The 23,680-nt window shown below is 35.2% G+C and overlaps 2 protein-coding genes across 2 annotated transcripts in view; both read right to left on the bottom strand.

Moving 5' to 3' along the window:
• LOC124440593 (histone-lysine N-methyltransferase 2C-like) overlaps positions 1-19,686 on the bottom strand; it is a 30,144-nt gene extending 10,458 nt beyond the window's left edge. The window contains 22 exon segments of the mRNA XM_046990993.1: positions 62-2,779; positions 3,213-3,260; positions 3,420-3,493; positions 4,236-4,889; positions 5,749-5,936; positions 6,135-6,277; positions 6,356-6,436; positions 6,526-6,887; positions 7,300-7,508; positions 8,259-8,423; positions 8,656-8,837; positions 15,001-15,105; positions 15,419-15,523; positions 15,951-16,064; positions 16,225-16,557; positions 17,123-17,398; positions 18,150-18,264; positions 18,521-18,698; positions 18,792-18,849; positions 18,949-19,053; positions 19,270-19,463; positions 19,466-19,686. Of these exon segments, the coding sequence (XP_046846949.1) occupies positions 62-2,779; positions 3,213-3,260; positions 3,420-3,493; positions 4,236-4,889; positions 5,749-5,936; positions 6,135-6,277; positions 6,356-6,436; positions 6,526-6,887; positions 7,300-7,508; positions 8,259-8,423; positions 8,656-8,837; positions 15,001-15,105; positions 15,419-15,523; positions 15,951-16,064; positions 16,225-16,557; positions 17,123-17,398; positions 18,150-18,264; positions 18,521-18,698; positions 18,792-18,849; positions 18,949-19,053; positions 19,270-19,463; positions 19,466-19,643 (6,585 nt within the window). The 5' untranslated portion in view covers positions 19,644-19,686.
• LOC124440597 (transmembrane protein 163-like) lies at positions 12,209-14,994 on the bottom strand. Its single transcript, XM_046990998.1, has one exon. The coding sequence runs from the start codon at positions 13,848-13,850 to the stop codon at positions 13,053-13,055; it is 798 nt and encodes a 265-aa protein (XP_046846954.1). The 5' UTR covers positions 13,851-14,994; the 3' UTR covers positions 12,209-13,052.
• Positions 19,687-23,680: the final 3,994 nt, after the last annotated feature.

Below are 23,680 nucleotides of genomic sequence, written 5' to 3'. Positions count from 1 at the left end.
ACATAACAAAAAGGTCTCAACAATTTGAGAATCGTAATGAACTATTTTAATGTCACGTTACCTCAGCAATAGCTTGTATTCTATTGTCTTGCGGCAAAGCATTGATTGAACTAAAAATATCAGCCATCCCTCTATATTTTTGGGCCCACTGCTGCTGTTGACGGACAAGTTCTTGTTGATAAATTTGCACGTGCTTCTGTTGGGTAGAATCCATCTGATTGAACAATGCATTCAAACCAAATGCTTGCAAATGAATTTGTTGAACAACTACCTGCCCCTGTTGCCAGTGTTGCAATATCTGAGTCTGCAAAAAACGCAATTGCTGTTGTTGACGTAAAACACGTTGATGAAGTGAGGGATCTTGTGTTTGCTGCAGTTGAATCTGCAACTGCTGAAGCTGCTGGTACAACATTTGATACTGGTGTTGTAATTGAGTGTGTGCTTGTTGCCATAGCAATTGTTGTTGTTGGGCTTGCAGCAAAATGTGCTGCTGTTGGGGCGAAAGTGAAAGTTGCGGAGGAGGTAATACAAGTTGAGGATGATTTGTATTACCAAGAAAGTTAGAGGTAGATGCACCATAAGCTTGAGTCAATGATTTTCCAGTGTTCACGTTTGTTGCTTGATTAATCGTTACTTCATGCTTCTCATTTTCAGCTTTCTCTGCTGATTCAGTACGTCTTGCATTTCCTTCATCTAAAGTTACGCATATTTCATGGCCAACAGTTACCACATCGCCTTGACTCCTACCTGACTGATTGACCGAAACGCCATCTCGTTGTTGTGTAATCTCTAAGGCATTAGAGAAATCTGGGCCTAAATGAGACGAAAATTCCACAGCTGAATTCCTGGAATCTTTACGCGCAGTTTGTCGAACCTTTCCAGAAGTAACTGTGGAGAAAAGAGAAGGCGTATTTGTGTCGGCATTTATCGCAGCGTCTGCTTGAGTAACATTAGCTGACATATTTATGGAGGTGTGTGTCACTTGTGATGGAGTTGGGAAATCAAAATCATTGCTATTGCTATTTGAACTCTTATGGAAATTAAACTTTGAAGTTTGATCTGTAACAGGAGCCAATGATACGGATGTCTGTTGGTTAAATGGATTTGATATTTGTTGCTCTCGTTTTTCCATACTAATTCGTTGCTCGATAAAGAGACGCTGCTGAACAGAGTCGGAGGGTATTCCTTGGGACAATCCTTGCATCACATGTGCAGAATTATTCATCCACAGAGATGGTGTAGTCGAAGCTTGTTGCTGTAGTTGCATTAGTCGCTTTTGCATCTGTCGCTGTCGATACAGAAACTGCAGTCGTTCTTGATGTTCTTCTTCGGTATCAATTTCAGGCATTTCTTTAGATGAAGTAGTAAACTGGTTCGCCTGCCTAGGAGGTTGTGGGCTCGGGTACATTTGATGTTGAGAAAAACCACGATTTTTAAGCTGGCGTTGAATATATTCCTGCTGTTGATGTTGAGCAAGAACGAGTTGTTTACGGTGCTCACGTTGTAAAACTTCCTGTTGTTGAAGTTGCTGTTGTTTTTGTAACTGCTGTATTTGTTGTTGCTTGTGAAACGCTTCCTGTTGCTTTTGCTCGTGTAATTTCTCCGTTTGTGATGATGATAATTCTTGCGTCATCATTAATGGGTATTCCGATGCTGGTTCGGAAACATTTGATTCAGTTATGGGCGAAATAGCGACATTAATAGCTTGAGTTTGGGGGGGATTTTGTTGAATATTTGATGCATTGAAAGCTGATTGTTCATGACGCTCACCTTCTTCCTGACTTTCATTTTGTTGCAGTGATGGCGAAGACATTTGACGCAGCATTAACACTGAATGTTGCAGCGATTGTTCATGATGGCCGAGCCAATTTTGAGATTGTCCTTCATTTGTCATGACTATCGCCTTCGTATTAGGAACAGCATTGCTTAAATTGCCTGATGAATTTTGCATCCAATAAGTAGTTTGCTCTTCAACAGATGTTACCGAAGCTGACGAAACTACCGTCTGCGCATGACAAGAAATTGTGACTTCATTTCCATTGTTGTTTGCTTGAGACATTGCAACTGCCGTAGTATTTTGTTGTTCCTTATCTCCAGCTTTAGATGAAATGTAGTTTGAGAGCTGTATTTGAACCGTGTTATCAATACTACTCGACGCCCCCATACCAGTGACGTCATTGCAATCATTCCGAAAAACGGGTTTTCGCCAATCTGGTGTTTTGCTTGGCTTTCCCCGCGAGACTTTACTCATAGCAGAACCCTCGGGATTTTGCTGTTGTTGCCGTTTACTTTCTTGTTGCCTCTGCTGTTGCAACAACTTCCATTCACGCTCTCTCTCCTGCCAGATTTGATTCTTTTTGTCCTTCAATTCTTTCTCTTTATCTCGTTCACTGCGGTTCTTTTTTGGAGTTTTTTCCTTTTTGGGGCGTTCATCACCAAAAGGAGGTGAAATTGTGAGCTTCTCAGCCTTCTTCTGGTTTGAATTCATGTTTGGTGCAGCATCATTTTGCTGTAACGCCAATGGATACATTTGCTGAACCATTCCTTGAGTTTTATCACAAGTATCTGGCATCACAGAAGTGTCGCGATTGTTTATAGGTAAATCAGAAGTTGAAATTGCAGAGTATTGAGAACTTTTTTGTCTCTCACTTTCTGTATTTCTCATGATGATGGCCTGATGTTCATTTGCTAAACCATTTAAAACGGCATCTTGACTTTCTGCGGGCAACTGGCGATTTGACAACATATTTTGTTCTTTATTAGACTGCAATTTACCATTCTGAAAAAATATGAGGATATTTCACGCAAAATTAGCGCAGAGATTCAAACTAGTAGCGGATCCAGCGTTCATCAAAATAAATTATAGCGGCTCAATTTTAAATTCAAAGCACTTTCAGAAAAACGCAATTGGTTTTGAATTTCTAAAGAATATAATTATGAATGTTGATATACGTATTCTAAAATATGCAGCAGTAATTTATTTTGACGCACCCTAGATCCACCACTGTTTTGAACATAACATGTTTGTGGGTGTTGATCGTACAGGTTGTTGCAGTTCTGAGAAGAACAGTTCATGTTGGTGTTGAGTGAAGAAAATTTTGACATCCTTAGTTGTACATATGCTTTATATTTAAATACGTATACATGTGCGATTGTCTACACTCTTAAGTCGTACACACGCAACTTTGTATTAAAAAAGGTGAGTAACTTACTCGCTTCATCTGATCTTTCAATTTCACGCGATTATCTCTTGCTCTGTGCTTTAAAATGAATATATACTAAAAGTTAGACTTATCACCGCACAGCATGCTAGAATTCGTCAGACAATTACGCTATAAATACTTAAGACCATTTCACTACAACATGCTAAAATACGTCAGACTACTATGGCAACAGTTACTATGGCAGCAGTTCCCTACTCGATAAGGTTCCCTTTCCTCCGTTGTCAATTTTCTCCAAAGTCTTGACATAGCTCTATATCGCGGAGTCCATTCTGAAAAAATGTTTACATTTGTATTATATAAAGAAACAAAGATATATTTAGTGTAAGAAAATTCCTTATCAAAATCTTAATCGAAATCATAATCAATTTTAAGTAATAACTCTTGTTTGAACAATGGTGGTCTGATTGTTTTTATCACAACTAGAGTGCATAAATTCCCCATGTATAAATTCCCCGGATGGATGCACGAAGGTTGTGTGGAGGAGAAAGGGTTCTCCAGCTTGGATTATATTTCGATGGCTACTTGTGTCAGTAGCATGTCATGACGTTTTTGTCAAATTCTGTTACGTTTCATTATATTTGGGAGATTTTTAGAAATTTACTGTATCAAACACCAACTAAAATTGCTTTTGCTTAATTGTAGTATAGTAATATATTCTAGGGGCATCAACACCCATCTTGCATCCCTCTAGATAAAGCTTGGAAGGGTGCTAATCCTAATCCAAACCATAATCCATCTCAGGAAAATTGCAACTGATACACACATTGCTACCTCACTCGTCGATATGTAGGTCGTGTCTTGGGTACGTTTGAATAATTGATGCAACCTCTCATCTCAACAATCGAATTTTAAGTAAATATCAGAGACATAAATCGTCTATAGTTGGCTCAAGAGAACGGAACGTTGTTTGTAAAATCAATTATTTTCAATCTTCAAAAGATGTCACGTAGAAATGATCTTCATAATTTTAATGACCGAAATCAAAAAATAAAATTGAAATATATTACATACCTGGATATTCATTGGATAAATTGGGATGATTCAAATTCGCATAAAGTACAGGCGAGATTGTAGCCATTTCTCCCAACTTTTCATCTTCCTGCCATTTCAGTATTTGCTTATGACTATCAGGTCGAGGACTTTCAGGACGAGGTCTGCGAGGTCCGAAATCATCTTCAATATGCTCAAACTCTGGCTCAATTCGAGCACCATTTGGATGCAACCTTGCCATATTTGTTGCAGCATTGACATCTTCAGACATTACATAATGGGGTGGCGCGCTGACCGACATTGCAGCCCTTGGATGACCAGGAATTTCCTCATTGTATTGAGAATCACCAGGTACACGAGGATAGGGAGGTGGAGGTGGACGCTGAGAAACTGGGGGGACGTAAACCCCAACTGAACTTAACAATGGGTCTGCTATCAAACCACTTTGTTGCTGATTCAACTCGTTTTCTATACCAGAAAAAAAGTCTTCAATATCCTGGCTATCGACCATAGGCAGATCACCATTATGAGGAACAAAAATGTCAAGGTCATGGGCAGAATGACGGTGCTGTTCTGACGCCATGGATTGGGTTGTTTCTTGAGCATCATTCCCACTCGTAGATACAGATGCTTCATCGTGAAAAGTGACATGTGTATTAGCCGCTAAGCGTCCATCTACGATAACATGAAACCACAAAATGAAATTCCATATCAATAACTAAATGCCAAACGTAACTAGATACAACATATCTTCAGGTCTAGGGATAGCCATTGAGTAAGGAATTATAGTTTAATCAAAGGAACGTTTCGTCTTTACACAAGATGTGCGTTTATATATATAAAAATATTTACATATTTGGAGCGTAGCTACAAGTATTAAATTACATTGAGTTAAGTGCGATTAATTGAACAAAAAATTAAGTATAAAGCGTGAGTGAGGACACAAATGTACAATGTGGTGCAAAGAGGAAACAAAACGTTGTGGGATACATACAACAGGTTGAGTGGTATGGGTTAATATGGGATAAAATATGGTTGTAATAGGACATAATGGCAGTTTTCCTGTCGAAGGCGAGATTCCCAAGTGTTTTGAATGTCCAAGGCAGAATGTCAAACTTAATGAATGTTCTGAATGTCAACTGAATGTTAAAGGCAATTCCGTCCTACTCAACCTTTCCTAAGCATCCCACTACGTTTTTGTGCTTATTCGCACCAAATTGTATATCTGTACCTTCACTTGTCCCATTCCTCCCATTTCACTAAATGTAATTTAATACCTGTAACTACACTCATAGTATGTAAATATTTTTACATATATAAACGCACATCTTGATCATTTAATTCATTTTAAATATTTATCTGACGATGTCTTGTGTAAAGACGAAGCGTTACTCTGAATAAATTATTGTTTCTTCTCAATAACCATGCTGAGAACTTGATGTTACGCAATTGTTAATATATTTAGTATAGTATTCAGTAAAAAACTATTACCAGCAATATTTCGTTGAAAATAAATCATAAAATGCAATCAAACCTGGATTTGAAGTAGGTTGTTCGTTGTTCATTGCCTCTCCCTCAGCAGCAGATACTAACATTCCCAATTGATTTACTAAAACATCAGGGTCAGGTAGGTTTAAATCGGGAGCGGCAGGCAAGCTGTCAAAAGATTCGGATGAAAATGCTGTTGTTGGAATAGCAGGAGATGATGAAATTGATGGCCAACTAAAGAGAACAAAAAAGTATTTATGCCCAAAAACATTAACTTCATTATTGATGTTGTCAACATTCTTTGGACAATGAAAGTAGTACAAATGCTATCTTTTCATGCAAAAAATCATATTCGCTAAAATATGCAAATTAATTCACTATTCACGCCAAGCATATAACAATAAAGATTGAGTTTTAATCATTTGGACAAACCAGATGGAATTTACGGACTCGTCAGCACATTTTGAAACTTCATCATGAGCAACAACATTCAAAGATGACGATAACTGGGAACGCTTGTTCTTTTCGTTTCCTCTTGAGATCGACTTTAATAAACTCCGTCCAAAAAAGTTAAGCTACACGCAAAACGACAAAATGATATAAGTTTTCATGTTAATAGAAATGTTGAAAATAATTTCATCGACATTATTTACTTGGTCAGATTTAGTAAAAACAGTTTCCTTCATTGCTTCGTTATGCTTAAAAGTCTTCTTATTCACCACATGACGACCATGCTAAAAAATTGGACGAGAGATTCCGCTACAATTAATATTTCCTTCTTTTCAATAACACAAAGTGAAAAATAAGATTATTATAACTTTACCCATTCCATATCACAGTTAGAAAAAGCAGAGAAAGTCATTCTGGATGCAGATTTACGTTCCAAGCTGATATTATCCTTTCGCTCGAATGAGTTTAAATCAGATTTCTTCATCTTGTGCTTCTTCACTTTCTTCTTAAGAGCTTTATCGATTCGTTTATTCTCGTCGATGTGTTTTTTGCCGCTCTCCGTAAGAGATATAGCTGATGGCGAACAGCTCTCTCCGGTGTTTCCGAGCGCAATACGACTGGCTAGACTCATTTCTATTGTTCCTTTAGAGCCATGTTGTTGAACTGGATGCAATGGTTTCCTTTCTGAGCCTGGATGATAATGTTGAACAGATGTAGCTTTTGGGGATGAAGGTCCTAAACAACAAATGCTGCTGTTTATGCACAGCTAAGGGCCACATTGCTTGCAGATATACATGCACAGGATATAGGAATATTGGTGGAATGATGCATCAGACGCAGCTACAGGCAAGTGGCGAAACCAAATTACTTAAGCTGAAATATCTGAAGTCAATACTCCAGTCACAGTAATAAAAAATTTTCATCAGGTTAATGAATTAGGCCAAATAAAATTTCTTGGATTAAGTTTTTAAAAAGTAGCCGGTAGGGTAGTCTTGTTATCATAAGGTATGAAATGTCTTTGGAACTATCCAAATTATGATAAACAGATGTATCGACATGTCTTGTAGTCATTACAATAACAATCGTTACAGAGAAATCTGATGATGATTATAAAAAATTGAATCAAGTCAGAAATTCCCTAGCTTACCAAATGATCCAAAGCGATAAGACGTAACAGAAGTGATGGTGTTAATGGATGAATGACTCCATCGAGAGGTTGCTGCCACAGAGCTGTTTGAAGTCAATGCAAATAAATTCTGAGATTTCGGACGACAAAAATAACATTTATATCCCGCATCCGCAGCAAGTTCGACATCTTCTTCATTTGTGAACTGATCACAATAAGCATGAAGCCATCTAAAGAACAAAATATTAATAAATATTAGCTGTTATTGATATTTTCAATTCAACTGTGTTGCATGAAAAACTTTAACGTATGAAACGTTACAGCAGTTTGTCAAAAGTGTAATTTTAGCATTGAAGACGTTTTCCCTTTGTGAACATAAAAACCTCGATAAAACACACTTGTAACATCAACGTCTTTGCAAAAAGGTTATTGACCTGGAATTGTACAGCTTTCTAACGTTTTTCACCAAAAATAGTTGACTTAAACTATTCTTAAAAACAATTTGCTTCAATTTTTGAAACTCGCAAAATAAATTTTCCAAAATGTTTGCGATGGACTGTCAGGCAAAAATCTTTATCACAGCCAGTTAAATTTCATTTTCTTTAAAAATGTCTTGAAAAATGATGCATAGGTATCTTTCGCAAATAATTTATTCTATTTTGTCCGGGCTGTTTTAAGCATTTCTTGCTGAATGGTCAATAGTTTTTCTTTAAAAATTACAGGCAAAATCTCCACTAAGTGCATGTTTTGAAGCTGCTCGAATTTTTTAATCACGCGAAATCACGTTATAAAATTTAATCAGTGAACTAAAGTGAAAGTGAGCGATGACTAATTACGAACGTAAGGGCTTTCGCCAGGCTGAAATAAAAATTCGCACTACAATGCAAGAGTTCACGACAAAGAAAATCGTATAAAATATTTTTCGTCATGTGGATTCAAAGATCTTGCAAATATGAAATAAAAAATATTGTAATAATAACCTTTCACACTCCACACACTGGATCATAAGATCATCAACTTTATACGAGCTTTTACATATAGGACATGTGGTCAAACTTGCACAGGGTCCACACATTGTGTAATTGGACATCCATTTACACGACTTCCCGGGAGTTGTCCTCGAACAAACAGTACACTGAACACACCTACATGTGAAATTATGTTAGTTAACGGTTGTATGGAAAAATACATAAGTACCATACTCCAAACTCTGTTTCTGAGTTTAAAGTCTGTTTTCTGAGTTGAAAACTCGATCCTCAGTTTTGATAATCTAAGCAGATACTGAGCAATGATGGACAATTTTGATCCTTTTTAATAATCTAAGCCGATCCTAAACCATGATGGACAATAGTGATCCCTTGTTAATTGTTTACATACCATTTGCATTTCCATCCACCCTGTGGTACATGATCAAGAGGAGGATCGAGACAATACGTATGATAACTAATATCACAACTATCACACAACAATAATCTCGCTTCATCACTGCCTTTACCACAACCTTCGCAAAATGTACACTCTAAACATCGCCATCCTTTAGTGATGATCACCTTGTTGATCTACAAAAACAGAAATCTATGTTCAATATAAAACCTTAGATAATAAACAATTATAATTCCTGTGCTAGAATAGAAGATCTCTATTTTTAAAGTGTTTAACAAAAGCATATGCAAATGACTTGGAACTACAATTTCTTATTTCATAATCTACTCGGCAAAATGTCAATCACTTAGAAAGAGTCGAGTTATTAGAATTGCTTAAGACATAGCAGTAGCAATAGTATTAGTAACATCACATTAGCAATGGTTCATATTGCCAATAAAATCAAACTGTATTCACTATATTTATATGAAATGGTAGACTCAATATTTAAAGAGATCAGATTGATAATCATGCAAATTACTCGTGCGCGCAAGACAAAAGAAACGCATGAGCAGTTTCAATGTAACAACGCCAAGAGAAGGAAGACGAAGCCATGCTGATAGAAATTGAGATTGAAAAAATGGCTTTCAAACTGGATTGTGAAGAGAACAATTAGCTTTGTATTTGTGATGAAATACGGAAAGGAACATTTATGTAGAAATATGTAGACAAGTGAAGAGCAGATGGTGGGATAGAAAAATAATGTAAGGTAAAAAAGCCCATTTTTAAAGATGAATGATAGCGCACATTGCTCAGAAAAATCTACAAAGCAGCATAAATAAAGTTATCGGCATGACGCACGTCTGAACGGGAACAAGAACATCAGACTAAGTCTTTAACATAAAACAAAATTCTCATATGTTAAATTTCTGACACCATAATTCGAAATAAATTTGAAATTCAAATTAGAAGCAGTTTCGCGATGCAAATGTCTTTGTTTGTCAAATGGAGACATGATCATGGCAGACATTTTTGATGGTTTAAACGTAGTAATATAGTGACATATTCGTGAAAAAAAAAATTCGATGACACTTTTTGAAAGTAAAGCAATATCTGCTTCATGCAAAAATAAATGTATTTTAAATATATTCGAAAACGCAAAAATATTTTAAATGATACGCGTTTAGACGTTTCGTACACACGAACCCCTCAAAAAACAGTAAGCGTTTGAAAACGCTATTTTCTGACGTTTTATCAGATAAAAATTAAAAAACAATGATGTAAATGTATGCTCCAATCTCAAGTCATTAGCGTGTTCAAATTTCCCTAGATACGCGCGGGGCAAAGACGTACACAACGACTAAACGTGGACGAGCAAGTTGTTCAACCGTGTAAGTGTTTTGCGTTTTCCAATTTATAAGGGATTACATATTTTACGAAAGGACAAGGACTATTCGGTTTGTAGTGATGTTCAGTTCGTGAAGATTTTTTACACGGCAATAGAAAAATAATTTAGGAACTAGTTATGTTATATAATGTGCTTCCAAACCAGAAAAAATTATACAATTTTCTGATTGGTTTACATAGATATTTCCTGAAATAAAACGAAAGGTTGCAACAAAAAACCTCATTGTATGTTTGCTATGTAGGAGAAAAAGATAGAATCTCAAAGCATGTTTGTATTTTGTGTTCTGCTCGCAAGCATTTTGATATAAAAGCCTCACGAGTTGAACAACATTTTCGAATTTACGTCGTTATTTATTATGGGCTAATAGGAGTTAGCTACAATACAAAACTTTGTAACCTTTCTCATTTCCCAAAGATAAAATGACGGTCCTATCCTATACCGCTAATTGCCCTGAGGTCCAACGCATGGAATCCAAAGGATAAGGACTAAAACTGCGTGTATCTATTGGCGAAAACATCCTCACTATGAAACGAAAGATTGTCTGTCCACCGAGAAAACAATGTTGGATAATGTTATCAAGGCACAACCATAAGAATGCTAAGGCAAACAAAGGTGAACTACAATCACAATATATAATTTACCCTTTCCATTAATTTATTTTATATTCAATACTTCAGCGTACAATATCAACTTGTCATAAATCAATCAACGTGTGGCTGTCAGTGCGTTAGGTAGGTAAACGATCAAGTTCTGTTACAGGGTTAATACGCTTTCATGTAATAAAGCTGTTTATTTCTCAATAATCAATAGATATTGCAAAGTATTGCAATTAAATATTGTTTACCGGTGTGGTGTAGCAACTGTAGCGGTCTGATGCTCTGTAACATATGTTCATTGAAACACTTTTCACCACGCTTATATTGTTCATTCACCTCGCCACATATTCTTTATAATACATGGCGAAGTGAATTTCAGTGGAAATTTAATTAAATCTACCGTATTAAGAAAAAATTGAGTATAATCTATCATTTTACTTTCAATAACGTTCATTGCTGTTTTTTAATGTAGTTACGACAAACCTGTACTAGTTATGTATAATACTCGTGTAAAGTAAAGCAAAGACTAATTTTACGTATGTAATTTTTCATGTTTCAGTTTGTTAAGAACACGTCAAAGCAAACTCAGGTCAACAATTTAAGAAAAAAAATTAATGCAGCAGTCTTAGCAAGACAAAATATTAAAACTTAGCATTCGCAAAGCAGCTGCTTCACCAAGAGCCTTTTTACTTTCTCATTTTTTCGTTCAATTTTAATATTAGTATTTCAACTATTCGAACAGACAACAAATATTCAATTTAATTTAAAACAATGAAGTGATACGATTTTTATATCATATCAAATCTTATTATGAAATATAACATTTCAATGAACACAATCTAGCTGGGCAGGAGCGGCGGTCTGGGGTATGCGCATGCTCATAATATGCTTAAAAATTGTTACACGCTGTTAAGAGATTCTGATCTCCTAAGTGATTTCAAAAGCAAATACACCATCTTTCATCTAATCACTGTGGATCTATGACGGACTGTAATAAGTGTTAAGTCTTGTCAAGAGGCTAATCTACCTCACAGCAGGGGTGAACCCAGGATATTTTTGTAGATAAGGGTGCTCTAGTTGGGTTTTATTCAGTCAGTCTATTTATATAAAAGACGCGCACAGATTATATTCAGTCAGTCTACTTAGGATATAACATGCGCACAGAATATCTTAAGTCAGTCTACTTACGATAAAAGATGCGCACATCTTAGTCAGTCTACAGATAAAAGATGCGCTTATCTTCAGTCAGTCTACTTAATAAAATGCGCACAGATTATCTTCAGTCAGTCTACTTAGGATAAAAGATGCACACAGATTATATTCAGTCAGTCAAATTACGATAAAAGATGCGCACAGATTATCAGTCAGTCTAATTACGATAAAAGATGCGCACAGATTATCTTCAGTCAGTCTACTTAGGATAAAAGATGCGCACAGATTATCTTCAGTCAGTCTACTTAGGATAAAAGATGCGCACAGATTATCTTCAGTCAGTCTACTTAGGATAAAAGATGCGCACAGATTATCTTCAGTCAGTCTACTTAGGATAAAAGATGCGCACAGATTGTATTCGCCAGTCTAATTACGATAAAAGATGCGCACTATCTCACAAAAATTACAAGAAAAATTACAATAATAACTAAATATATATGAACTTATATGAACGTATATGTCATGTAAATCGTACTGTTATAACTACTACAAAGTTTTATTTAATCCATCTCTGCCTCATTGGACTTAGTCGTTATTTGACATAATTGAAACTGTCGATGGAAACTATACTATAAAAAAAACTTATTATTTTAGTTGCAACCTTATTCAAAATAATTATCATTTCCATAATATATTTGTGACATCATGTACATTTTCTAATAACAATTGCGCCTGTAATTCACCCACGTTGCCACATGAAAAAGTCTTAACTTATCCATAATAATATCCATTTATCCATTTTTTGTCAATTTTTACATATAATTGATTTGATTGTATTATAGTTTGCGATATTCTCTGACAATTTTTTCCAAAGAGGGGAAACGTATAATTTGAATGGCATTCTTGTTAAGCAAATAGCTTATTAATGATACTTGCTTGTCATTTAAGCTAGGGATCTTGTGGAAGTCGATGAATCGTACATATTTTTTGTCATATTTCACTTTCATATAAGTTCGTTTTGTGCTCTCTTTCAGCCTGCAGCTATGATTAATAAAGAAGACCTCAACAAACCAATTGCATGGCGAAGCTTTAAAGTCGAGTTTGGTAATATTTTCTACCGATGATCAGCGATTAAAATCAGACGTAAAACCCTTGACAAAATGTTTTCCTTGTGAGTTCAGATTACGTATGTATTTTTAAGACAGGCCACTTATACAGGAAAAATAAACTCCAACTCCACACAATCTTTAATCTGTTTAACTGTTTAATCTAGCATCGCTTTTTACCCACATGGAAACTTGTCTTGCCACGAGAATTACAGCGTAAAAAAGCATTAAAAACGCAATGCCCAAAGCAACAAAATCATCGAGAAACCACAGTTTAACTGTAACAAGTTTAAAAAGCGATGACACGACGACACCTAAACCAAACAAGGCCCCACCAAAAGAATCTATGGCGTCGGCCATCAACGCAGAACTTCCCAGCTTCCTGGATAGTTTGTATTTCGCAACAAATAAAATACCATACAACACCATTCCAATAGAGGCTACAAACATTGAAATCCGAGTGTAAGATGACTTTTCATCACTCAACAACAAACCAGCGGTGGTAACAATAATTGAAACGGCTGAAATCGAGTTAACAAAAGCGACACCAATTGTTGAAACTGTCTCTTTACACTCTAAACTTGTATTCATGAAGATTGAAAATCTCCAAATCAACAGCGATGATGAAATGGCTTGTAGTATAGCATCAAAAGCGAAAGCAAATATACCACAATTTTTCGAGTGAGTAAAGGTAGCGTAGCTTAGCGTAGCTAAAAAAATTGCTACGAGAAAAGTCAAAACACAAAATAGAATAGCTAGAGTGTTGAGTTTTTTTAACTCAGACGGTAATAAAGGTTTGTTGCGAGGAAATAAAACATCATCCAAACATGACACACATTCGTATACACTTTCTTTTATATTCACTTCGCCTCTATTTATTTCATCTTGTTTGGGTTGAGCGAACACTAAAGTGCATTTTGTCGACGGGTCTTCATGCTTTGCCCACATCACTCTCAAAGTATCGTAAACAATAACGTTTTGATGGCGCTTGATCAACCATTGTGGATTTTGCGCATGTTTTAGCTAAACATTCTATACGGGTCAAAGGTTTGCTTGGAGAGATATCATTTAGCACATCCGTGGTATCAATTACTCAAACCAGTTGTTCATACTGTACCTTCTCTTAGCTACATAGGAAACTCCACTGGCTAGTCATACTGTACTGTTTACGAGATGGAAAACACCACTGGCCACTCATACTGTAACTTTTATGAGATGGAAAACACCACTGGCAAGTCATACAGTTTGTGAACAGTGTGAGATTAAAATCCACACCCGCCAGTCATATTGTTAATAAAAAACTGATTTTTCAAAAACTGTTCCTCCTAATTCACAAAGACAACAAGCCTTTGCAAATTACATCTGTTTAAAAGGTTTAACGTCATGAATTTTCTTAATTCGAATATCTACTATAAGTACATTTTTATTGCCCTTCAGCTGGTATTTTGCAACTACATACAGTAGGACCGATAGAAGACACTTATTAACAGAAAGATTTCTTTCCTCGAAGAGCTGAATGCAAAAGATACCACGATGAGTAACGTCTCAACCGGCATAAAAGTTTTATTTATCCGAAAAAAGAAATATATTTGCCATGGAAACGTTCCACTAAATTCTTGAACTTTTAATAACGTCTCATAATGCTGGCAACATTTATACTGCTAAGATCATCATCATTAACAAAGACATTACAAAACGTCGATCGTAAATTGTGCAAGTACGTATACTCTGTGATTAGTTCAACAGAAACGCAACATACATTAGCAGACACCTCAGTTGAAATGATTGTTTCCAGTGTCCCGGAATCAGAGATTACAAACTAGTAATCGTGCAGTAATAAAGAAACTTTTTACAAAAGATAAGATCAAGGCAAGATTAAAATCACCTAATTCAGAGTAGCACGCCAAAAGGTTTGTATGTGGTACAATATCATTGAACTAAAATCATCATTGACAATAACGTGCATGTTTATGGAGTTGGACACAACAAAAAGCATGCTTGCAAGACTTGCAGATAAAGTTTATCATAGATTGCCCAGCAAAAACACGTATTGTACACATGCATATGTAGAAAATATAGTACGTAAATATATGCATACCTTAACATTAACGCAGTAAGGATGATAACATTGACCACACTGAGAGCAAGGAATTAAATGACCTTCGGCGCCTCGACCAATACTTCCACAACATCGACACATATCCTGACAAAAAGAACAAACCATTTTGTGTTTACGCCTAAGACATGACAAGATGCATATTGCCTGACTAAATATGACACGAGGCATATTTCTCTATCCAACATTCAAAAATCACCATTAAAAAGTCACGTCATCAAAAGGCAACGTTACGTAGTCATGACAAAAAAATATGTTCATTTCACGGGTATTCTCAACATCACACATGAATCATGAATTGGAGTCCATCACTGTAACTTTCATGCGAGACATTCAGAAGAAATATAGCGTTTTAACATAATTTGAACGCACAAGGAAAACGATTGTTCAAGGGGTTTACCTCTGCTTTTAATCGCTGATCATCGGTAGAAAATAATACTAAACTCGACTTTAAAGCTTCACCAATTGGTTTGTTGAGGTCTTCTGGATTAATCACAGCTGCAGCCTGAATAAGAACACAAGAACCAACTTATACGTATGACAGTGAAATATAACAAAAAATGTCTAAAACCACTTTACATTGACTACCACAAAATTCCGAGCGTATATGATATGAATAAGCTATAACTTGACAAAAAATGAATACGTTTCTTCACGAAAATTTTACGTTTCCCCTTGTATAAAAAAATCATTAGAGAATATCGCAAACTATAATGCAATTATATCAATTACGTAAAAATTGACACTTGATGAGTTTGTAGGAGTTAGCAAGTTTACATTTCAACACATAGGTCAATTAGCCAGTGATTGTCATTTGTCAAAAGCATAATCCATCACATGCTTCTCTTTCTGGGACAGGGGCGAAGATATTAAAATTTTTCACTTCAAATTCGTTAATGAATTTGTAAATTCGTAAAATGAAACTCGCTTACCTGATTTTCTTTATCCGAAAGATAATGTTGAGGGAGACTTTTATTCTTTAATTTACTTCCTTGTTTGGGAGTCCTCCCTCTCTTTCTATTAGCCCCACTAGCACCGTAACGAGGCTAAAAATGAAATACATTTACAAAATGATACCTAAACAACAAGACTTTTAATCTGCATGCTCAACATTTTCAGGGTATGCAAAAATTGACCTGCTCAGTAAAGCTTTAATGCATGTAGTCATTAATACATATTGCTATATTTACGTATCTACTGACGCACCCTTTTTGGAAGCTTTTTCTTTCCAGCTTGTTTCCCAGCAGACACTACACCTTTCCTATTGAACTGTTGAGTTGAGGTAGAGAGAATAGCAGGAGGAAACTGTGTTTCAGGTAGGGAGCATTCATCTTTTAATTCAACTTCCATTTCTTCGTCAAAAGGGAGTTTATCAACAAGCATGAATGAGTCATCTATCTCAGCACACTCCAAATTTGCATCCAACATTAAGTTAATGTTGATGTCACTAGAATCGTCAATTGGCAGTAAACCTTCGCTAGAAGGTAGCTTGTTGGATGACGGTATTCCAACAGGAATTGAATTTGAATCTCTATTCTCCTGAAAATGATACGAGAAACTGTTTTTAGAAAAGGTAGTAACAGACAAATAACTGCACTTCCTCAAAAGCGCGTCCGTTTTCAACAGATAGCCAGGTTTATCAAGGTTCACATAGCATTATCCAAAGGAAAGGTGATAAATATATATAAACATTACGGAAAAAAAGGCTAGTTAGTTACATTTAATAATTTGACATTATTGATTTTTGGTGACTCTATGTCAATATAAATAGTAGTTTATGTCAATTTTTCCTTTTTGATAATGCTGAAACAATCCCATTAAGTGAATAGTGCTCTAGTGTACAGGTTCCCTTGTGTACAGGTTCCCAAAATGACCTCCATTTGTGTGAGAAAAAAGGAAGAAAAGCAAGAGAAAAATATCCAAGAGCTATGAAATCATTAAAATCAAAAACGGGTGAATTATAATGCGTGATGACAAAATGGCGACGAGAAATAACTTCAAGATAAGTTAGTGGTTTCTTTATTCTAAGGAAATGAAGTCCCATTACATAAAAGTAAAATTATTTGAGTTATGAGATGACAAATACACGATAAAAAAAACACACCTCCTGTTTAGAGGCTCCTCTACAATTTCCACATCTGTAGGGAATCATATCTGCGTTGGCAGGATCGCATTCTCTGTGCACTGATTTTTCACATTTCTTACATTGAACCATTGGTATGTCAGAAAACTGTCTGTAGGCACGGCCACATATTGGGCAAGATAGTCCTTTATTGCGTTGCTGGTAGCAACTATCACATACAGTGTAATTAAAGTGCCACCTTGAGGTTGAACCGGCTCCAGGTGTACTAGATCCGCAATCTTGACAACGACGGCAATTCTAGGAAAAAAGTCAATACACAATAATATGAGACAAATTTGTTTTAAATTCATACAGAGCATTAATGGTAGATAAAGTAACATTTTATTCTAAAAGTTAATCAGTTTGCCCTGGAGTAAAACGTTCAATAACCAGACTGTGTATATTTTTAGCAGGAAATAGCTAAACAAAAACATTTAACAAAAGAGACAAATATATGTTTCAAGAATTCGGTGTGATAGAAACTCTAACACGCTGTTCTTTACAACCGATGAAAGGTCACTCATCAATCACGTGGTAATTGAAGTCAATTTTTTCCACCAATAACATAACCCCATCGCTATTTTATCAATTTACAAAAAGGCGCTTTTTCATTATTTGTACAGAAAAAAAAACAAACTCAGCGGGTTTATGCTGTTGAAATTTGCAGATCATTTTGCCCTTTTAATCTCCCAGCTTGACTAATAAAACATAAAAGAAATTTACGCCTGGCAAATTTACACTGTTTACATGTTTATTAATGCAGGATTTCTAATATGTGTGTTTCTTTTTCTTTTCGTTTTTTCGGAGTCTCTGAGGCATGCTAAAATGTATTCTTCAACGTACATAAACGCAATATTTAAAATTTCGATGTTGTTCCATTACGCACTTTAATGGATAAATTTAGGCGCAGAAATAAATGTACATCTATACTTCCAATGAAAGACACCAATAAGAAACTAATGTTTTGAGTTGAGTAGATTTCAAAGGAAGTAGAAGCCGTAAACCGTACCTCACATTTCCATCCTTCTTTTGGAGCACTGTTCACTTGAGGTTTAGCACAAGAAAAATGGTAACCTTTGTCACAAACATCACACACCAACATTTTATAATCCTCACTTGACGATCTAGACGAACGAAATCATTTACCGTTCTGTGATGAATGCATTTTTCAACATTCGTACGTTAGTACAAAAAGCTGATAACAAAGATGGATTGCAGCCCTAAAGTATTCAAGCAGTTGTAACATTTGCATATGTCGAGGAGTCGAAGACTAAAACTAACAGAATAAAGGTATGAAGTGGTTTTTGCTATAATGGCTCTTCATCGCAGCGTATAAATTTGCAACAACTACGTATCACAAAGAAATAATAAATTTCTTACCCACAGCCATTGCACACTTTACATAGAGAACATTGCCATGCCATGCGAACAATTGGAGAAACATCAACTTCAGGTTGCAAACAATTTCCATGATAATGTCTCCAACAGTTAAAGCAAAACAACATTTTACTCAAGTCGCCAATGGTGTCACATACAGCACATTTCGCGTCATCCCCGACTAAAAATGCATAATGTTTATTTCGGATTACAAAAGTAATAATGATACAATGCCTATAAAAATGGACTTGGTTGATAATATCGCTGCACTTACCAAGTTCTTCAACAAGATTAAGATGATCAGGACACAAGACTATTTTGGTTTTCACATCCTGAAATTGCAAAACACGCGTTTCATTTTTTTGATTAAATTTTGATGTTTTCTTGAAACTTGAAAAAATCGGGCGAGACATAGAAAATATCATCCGTACCTGAAAACAACCAGCACTAGAGGCACATACGTAATGAAATCTCTTAGAACAACTTTTTTCACTACAAGCCACACTTGCACCATAATTATTGCAGTGATCACATTTCTGCATAAAAAGTAGATGCATACGCTCGTAAATAAAATTTCGCGATTTATTACCAGAAGAAAACGTTACGTATCTTCTCGTATGTTGATTTATGAATAACTGAGAAAAAATTTTTAAGAATAACTGAGAAAAGACTGATTGTGTGATAAATGTAGAAAATCAAACATAACGCATTTTCAAGCTCACAAAAAAATCCTGAAACACCTGACAGAATACCTTATCCATGGCTTTGAAAACAGCTTTGTCAACATTTTTGAGATGCGAGTTCTCCTCCTCTACACCTTCTGACCAACGAGCACAACATGTATGACACCAAGTATGACCAGTCACTTCAAATAATTCTTCAATTTCTCTTTCATGTGTTGTACCAAAAAATACCATATCCAAAGAAGATTCGTATTGACTGTGAAGCCATTCACAACTGAACCCTTTTTTCTCCCTTTGAATGGGGGTCTACCAGGCCCACGACGAACAAGAACTGGTTCTTCAAGAATGTCTGTCCGTTTATCTCTTGGAGCTTGTTCTTCATTATGTTGAAATGGATCAAAACCTTCTGTTGGCTCATACTTAACTAGATTACCCTGCATCATTCTTGCTTCTCCTCCTCGATTACATAAAGCACATGTTGTTTTACCATTTCTAAATGAAGATGAAATAAAATGACAATTTGATGTAAAAATCCTTTCATTTTGAGCAGAAAATCAAGATATGGAAACTACTTATATATATTATAAATGATCCAATAAATGTTTTCTATCAAATAAATGCCTTATATCCATTAAACGCCTTGTTGGAGCATGAGTTTGCTTTAGATGTCTCTCTCTGATAAACAAGCTGTTTGCAATAGATGCCCCCCACCTATTACTGTTATAATAACATCATCATGTATTTGACTCTCTTAACTAAATGCCTCTCATCTATTTAACCCAAATCCTAGAACCACTAGAATTTATTTAACACCCTGACCATTTATCATCTCATTTGAGGCAATTCAAAAAAGAAATCTTGGTTAAAATGCTGAGTTAAAAACTGCAGAATTATTTTTATGTTGAAATAAATAAAATGTCCGTTCTTTCACAAAACCAAAACCTTCTGCTGCTCCTGTTTTAATGCTGTACAAAACCTTTCATATAGCAAAACACCAAGCAATACAATCAACAAAGTTGAGAACATTTATGTTTGGTGCGTTTTTGTGCATGGAGCATATTAAATTGCCAAATGCTGTATGTATGAACAACATGCAATTTAGAAAAATTAAAAAACTCTCTCTGCTTGGAAAAAACAAACATACATAGAATTCAGTTCAATTAAAGGTTTGAAATTAAGACACTGTAATATTCATACTTACAAGTATAAGGGATCATCAAACTCATTTGATAAAGTGTCATGGTAAGCATCATCAGCATAGATGAAGTTGTTCTGGAGAGATGTATCCATACATTCGTGTTGCTGTGGAGCTGATGGCACTGAATTAACCTTTATCTTCAAAGTTTCCTTGCTGATTGAATTTATTCTGGTTTTTCTATGGCTTGTAGGATTTGCTCGAGGCTTACTACATTTTCTGTGAGGTCTTGAAGCCAGATCATTAACTGGCAGCCAGCCATCTTTTGTTTCACCCAAAGCCATTAGATTATTAGGAGACAATTTCATGTCCAAGCAAACCTGGGTCTAAGTAAAAAGATTACATAAATTTAGAGTTCTGATTCGCAATCTTCTCTCCTGAGAAAAAATGTAAATTCTATCTTCAATAAAAAACTGACAATAAAAATTAATAGCATGATTATGACACATACAAAATTTAGTCATAATAGTTTACAAATACAAGTCTTTTCAGCATGATTTACATATACAAAATTTTCACACAACAACCAACACCATGATTCCTGAAATTGGGAAACTTTTTGTGAATTTTATAATTAAAACAAGTATAATTTGAGAATTTCAAGATGTTAAAAAACACAATGCTAATTTTGATAAGTTCTCATGTGTGTTAGCAATTGCTATTCAAACTATGTCGGTGGTTTCAAACTTTGAAGTTTCAAAGTAAATTTTCAAATTCACAACAAACTTTCATCCAAAATGTCAAAATTCTTTTTTAATTTCAATGTTGTTCTACAATTAACTGCATTCAACAGGTTATATGAGCCAGCCTACCTCCCACTATATATGAGACAATTGTTTAACTTTTGCACTAAATACATAAACATCTAAGTTGTAACAAAGGTTACTTGGAATTAGATAGTCTACTGTCCCTTTACGTTACATTTAATGAAATGTAGTAAAATGACACATACCAAAGTCGGACTTGATCTTCCACGGAAATTTTTAGCTCCAACTATAAATCCAAAGCAAATGTATTAGGTAAATGTAACGAAAACAGAAAATCAAAGTCATAAATACATAACTACATGTATGATATTGAAATTATTGATATTTTTTAAGGAAGGTCAAAACGATTCATCTCTACGGAGATTCTTAAAGTATTGCAAAAGTTATTGTATGAACTAACCAAATTAACTCTAACGCAATAGCAATAAAGATCACAAAACTATAACCTGAAACGCGTTATATAATACATGTATGAGTAAGCGATTTGACGAACAAATTGTAAACAACGTCATTTAAAAATAACAACATCTTGAATTTATAGAGCTGACAATTTGCCGAAAAATAGATTAAAACCGTTAACTTAACCTGGCCTATTGCAAGCAATGGCCGCCAAACAAAACAACAAATGAACATTCATGAATAATAAAATATCGTAAAAGCGACCAGATGCTTGAATGAAGTACGGATTGAGTTTTCATCAAATCTCCGAAAAATATTCAACAACAATACTGAGCTCTTCAACGGTGAAAATTCAGACAGACGCAGTATGCATTAACGGCATACACTTTCAAAACAAATCTTATTACAATATTCTAAATACTGCACCTACATGGAAACTATTAAGTGAAGTTTTTCACAATAGTATATTCCATCATAGCAGGTTTGAAAGTATTTTCTTGGCGATATACTCATTAAATAGTAGCAGCAGCGATACACGATAAGCAAAAGTGAAAAGAAAACATGTAACGCCAATCGTAGTAAAGAGAAAACGTGCAATTGACATGACAACAAATTTGAACCGGTGAATTTGCAACATTTGCTTTAAATGGAAGAAGCCAGAACTCAACAACATTATTAGTTGTTGCAAACTGTGCACATCTAAAGAACATGAACTAACTTGTTCACATAAGTAGTGCACGCTTTGGAGACAGAGTTCTGAGTAAATCAATGATATTTACATTTCTTGTTGAATGAATTTTTTGCATAGATAAAATATTGTTCCAAAGCAGCGCTGCAAAAGATTATAAATACTAAATTGAAACATTACGGTTGTGTTCTCTTGTGAAACTATATCGTTGCAAGAGGTGCAGATTTGATTATACACAAGAATAATCTCAAACTAATTCTTCTTTCAAATCATATAGAGCAGCTTGTCCTGCTATCGTGGTAAGTTCAATGGAAGTGAATTTATAGTAAAATGAACGTTCACCAAAATTTTACGAACAAACCTGACATTGCAACAAGTTTTAAAATTTTTTCAACAGCAATATCTCTTTGTCCATAAATCCATTCTGAGAAAGGCAAAATATAGAATTAAATTCACTGTTATTTTTTATCATCATCGTCAGCTCCAATGAACCAGTCGAAGCATTGTCAAGAGTTTCACCACGCAAAAAATAATATAAAAGAAACCTTGTAAATAAACTTGTTCTTGATATTCTTCTTCATTTATCCAAAAGAAAAACTTGGCAAAGAATGGTGAGGTTTCACCTTTCTCGCTATAATTGTTCAAGTCAATGCATTTATATTCGAATAAAATCGTCCGCCATACCTTGTAACGACTGAGCTCCTTTACTGCGCTGCGCAAAAGATAAAATGTCCCAGAAGTCTACTTCCATTGCCAGACAACACCGTAACCTGATTGGTTGAATCATAGCACGTGTGTAACTAAACCTTGCAAAAAAACACGCTAAACTTGCTAGTGATGGGTGACGCTGCCATTCGCTTCGAAGAAGCTTGATGTTCACAAGAATCACAACATGAAACTTGCACAATTCTCAAGTGTAATGCACGCGTAATATGAACTTTAGAAATGAGTTTATGTTTGAGAGACATCACCCTTAAGAAAACTTTCATTCGCCATCGTTGATCTTAGAACAAAATCGTTTGAAACAGGTTGTATGTAACTTGGAAAGCCGTTCTGATAGTTTAATTATTAGCGGATGTTGGTAGCACAAAGACATGCAATATCTAATGTTTGTATGTTTTGGACTGTACTATTGTGTGATATTGTTTGTACTGGTCCGACTGAAGTTGATCTGACAAACAGTAACTTTTTGGATTTTTTCGAAAGTGTTTGAAAGTTACAAATTGTACAAACTTGCAAATTGAAAAGTTAATATGTAAACTCGAAAATCAATAAAAAATGTTAATCAATAAATAAAATGTTTAATATGCCTTCTTCGATAAGCATAAAAAGTACTCTTGCCCTTGTTGAAACTGTTTCAACCATATCGTCTGACTCTCCTGCATTTTGAACGATCAAGCACTCGCTAGAGAAAGTAAAATGTAGGTCCAC

Source organism: Xenia sp. Carnegie-2017, unplaced genomic scaffold, assembly GCF_021976095.1.
Source record: "Xenia sp. Carnegie-2017 unplaced genomic scaffold, XeniaSp_v1 HiC_scaffold_2, whole genome shotgun sequence".
Lineage (NCBI taxonomy): Eukaryota > Metazoa > Cnidaria > Anthozoa > Malacalcyonacea > Xeniidae > Xenia > Xenia sp. Carnegie-2017.
Note: the sequence above shows the minus strand (reverse complement) of the source record. Positions and strands in the feature narration are given on the sequence as shown.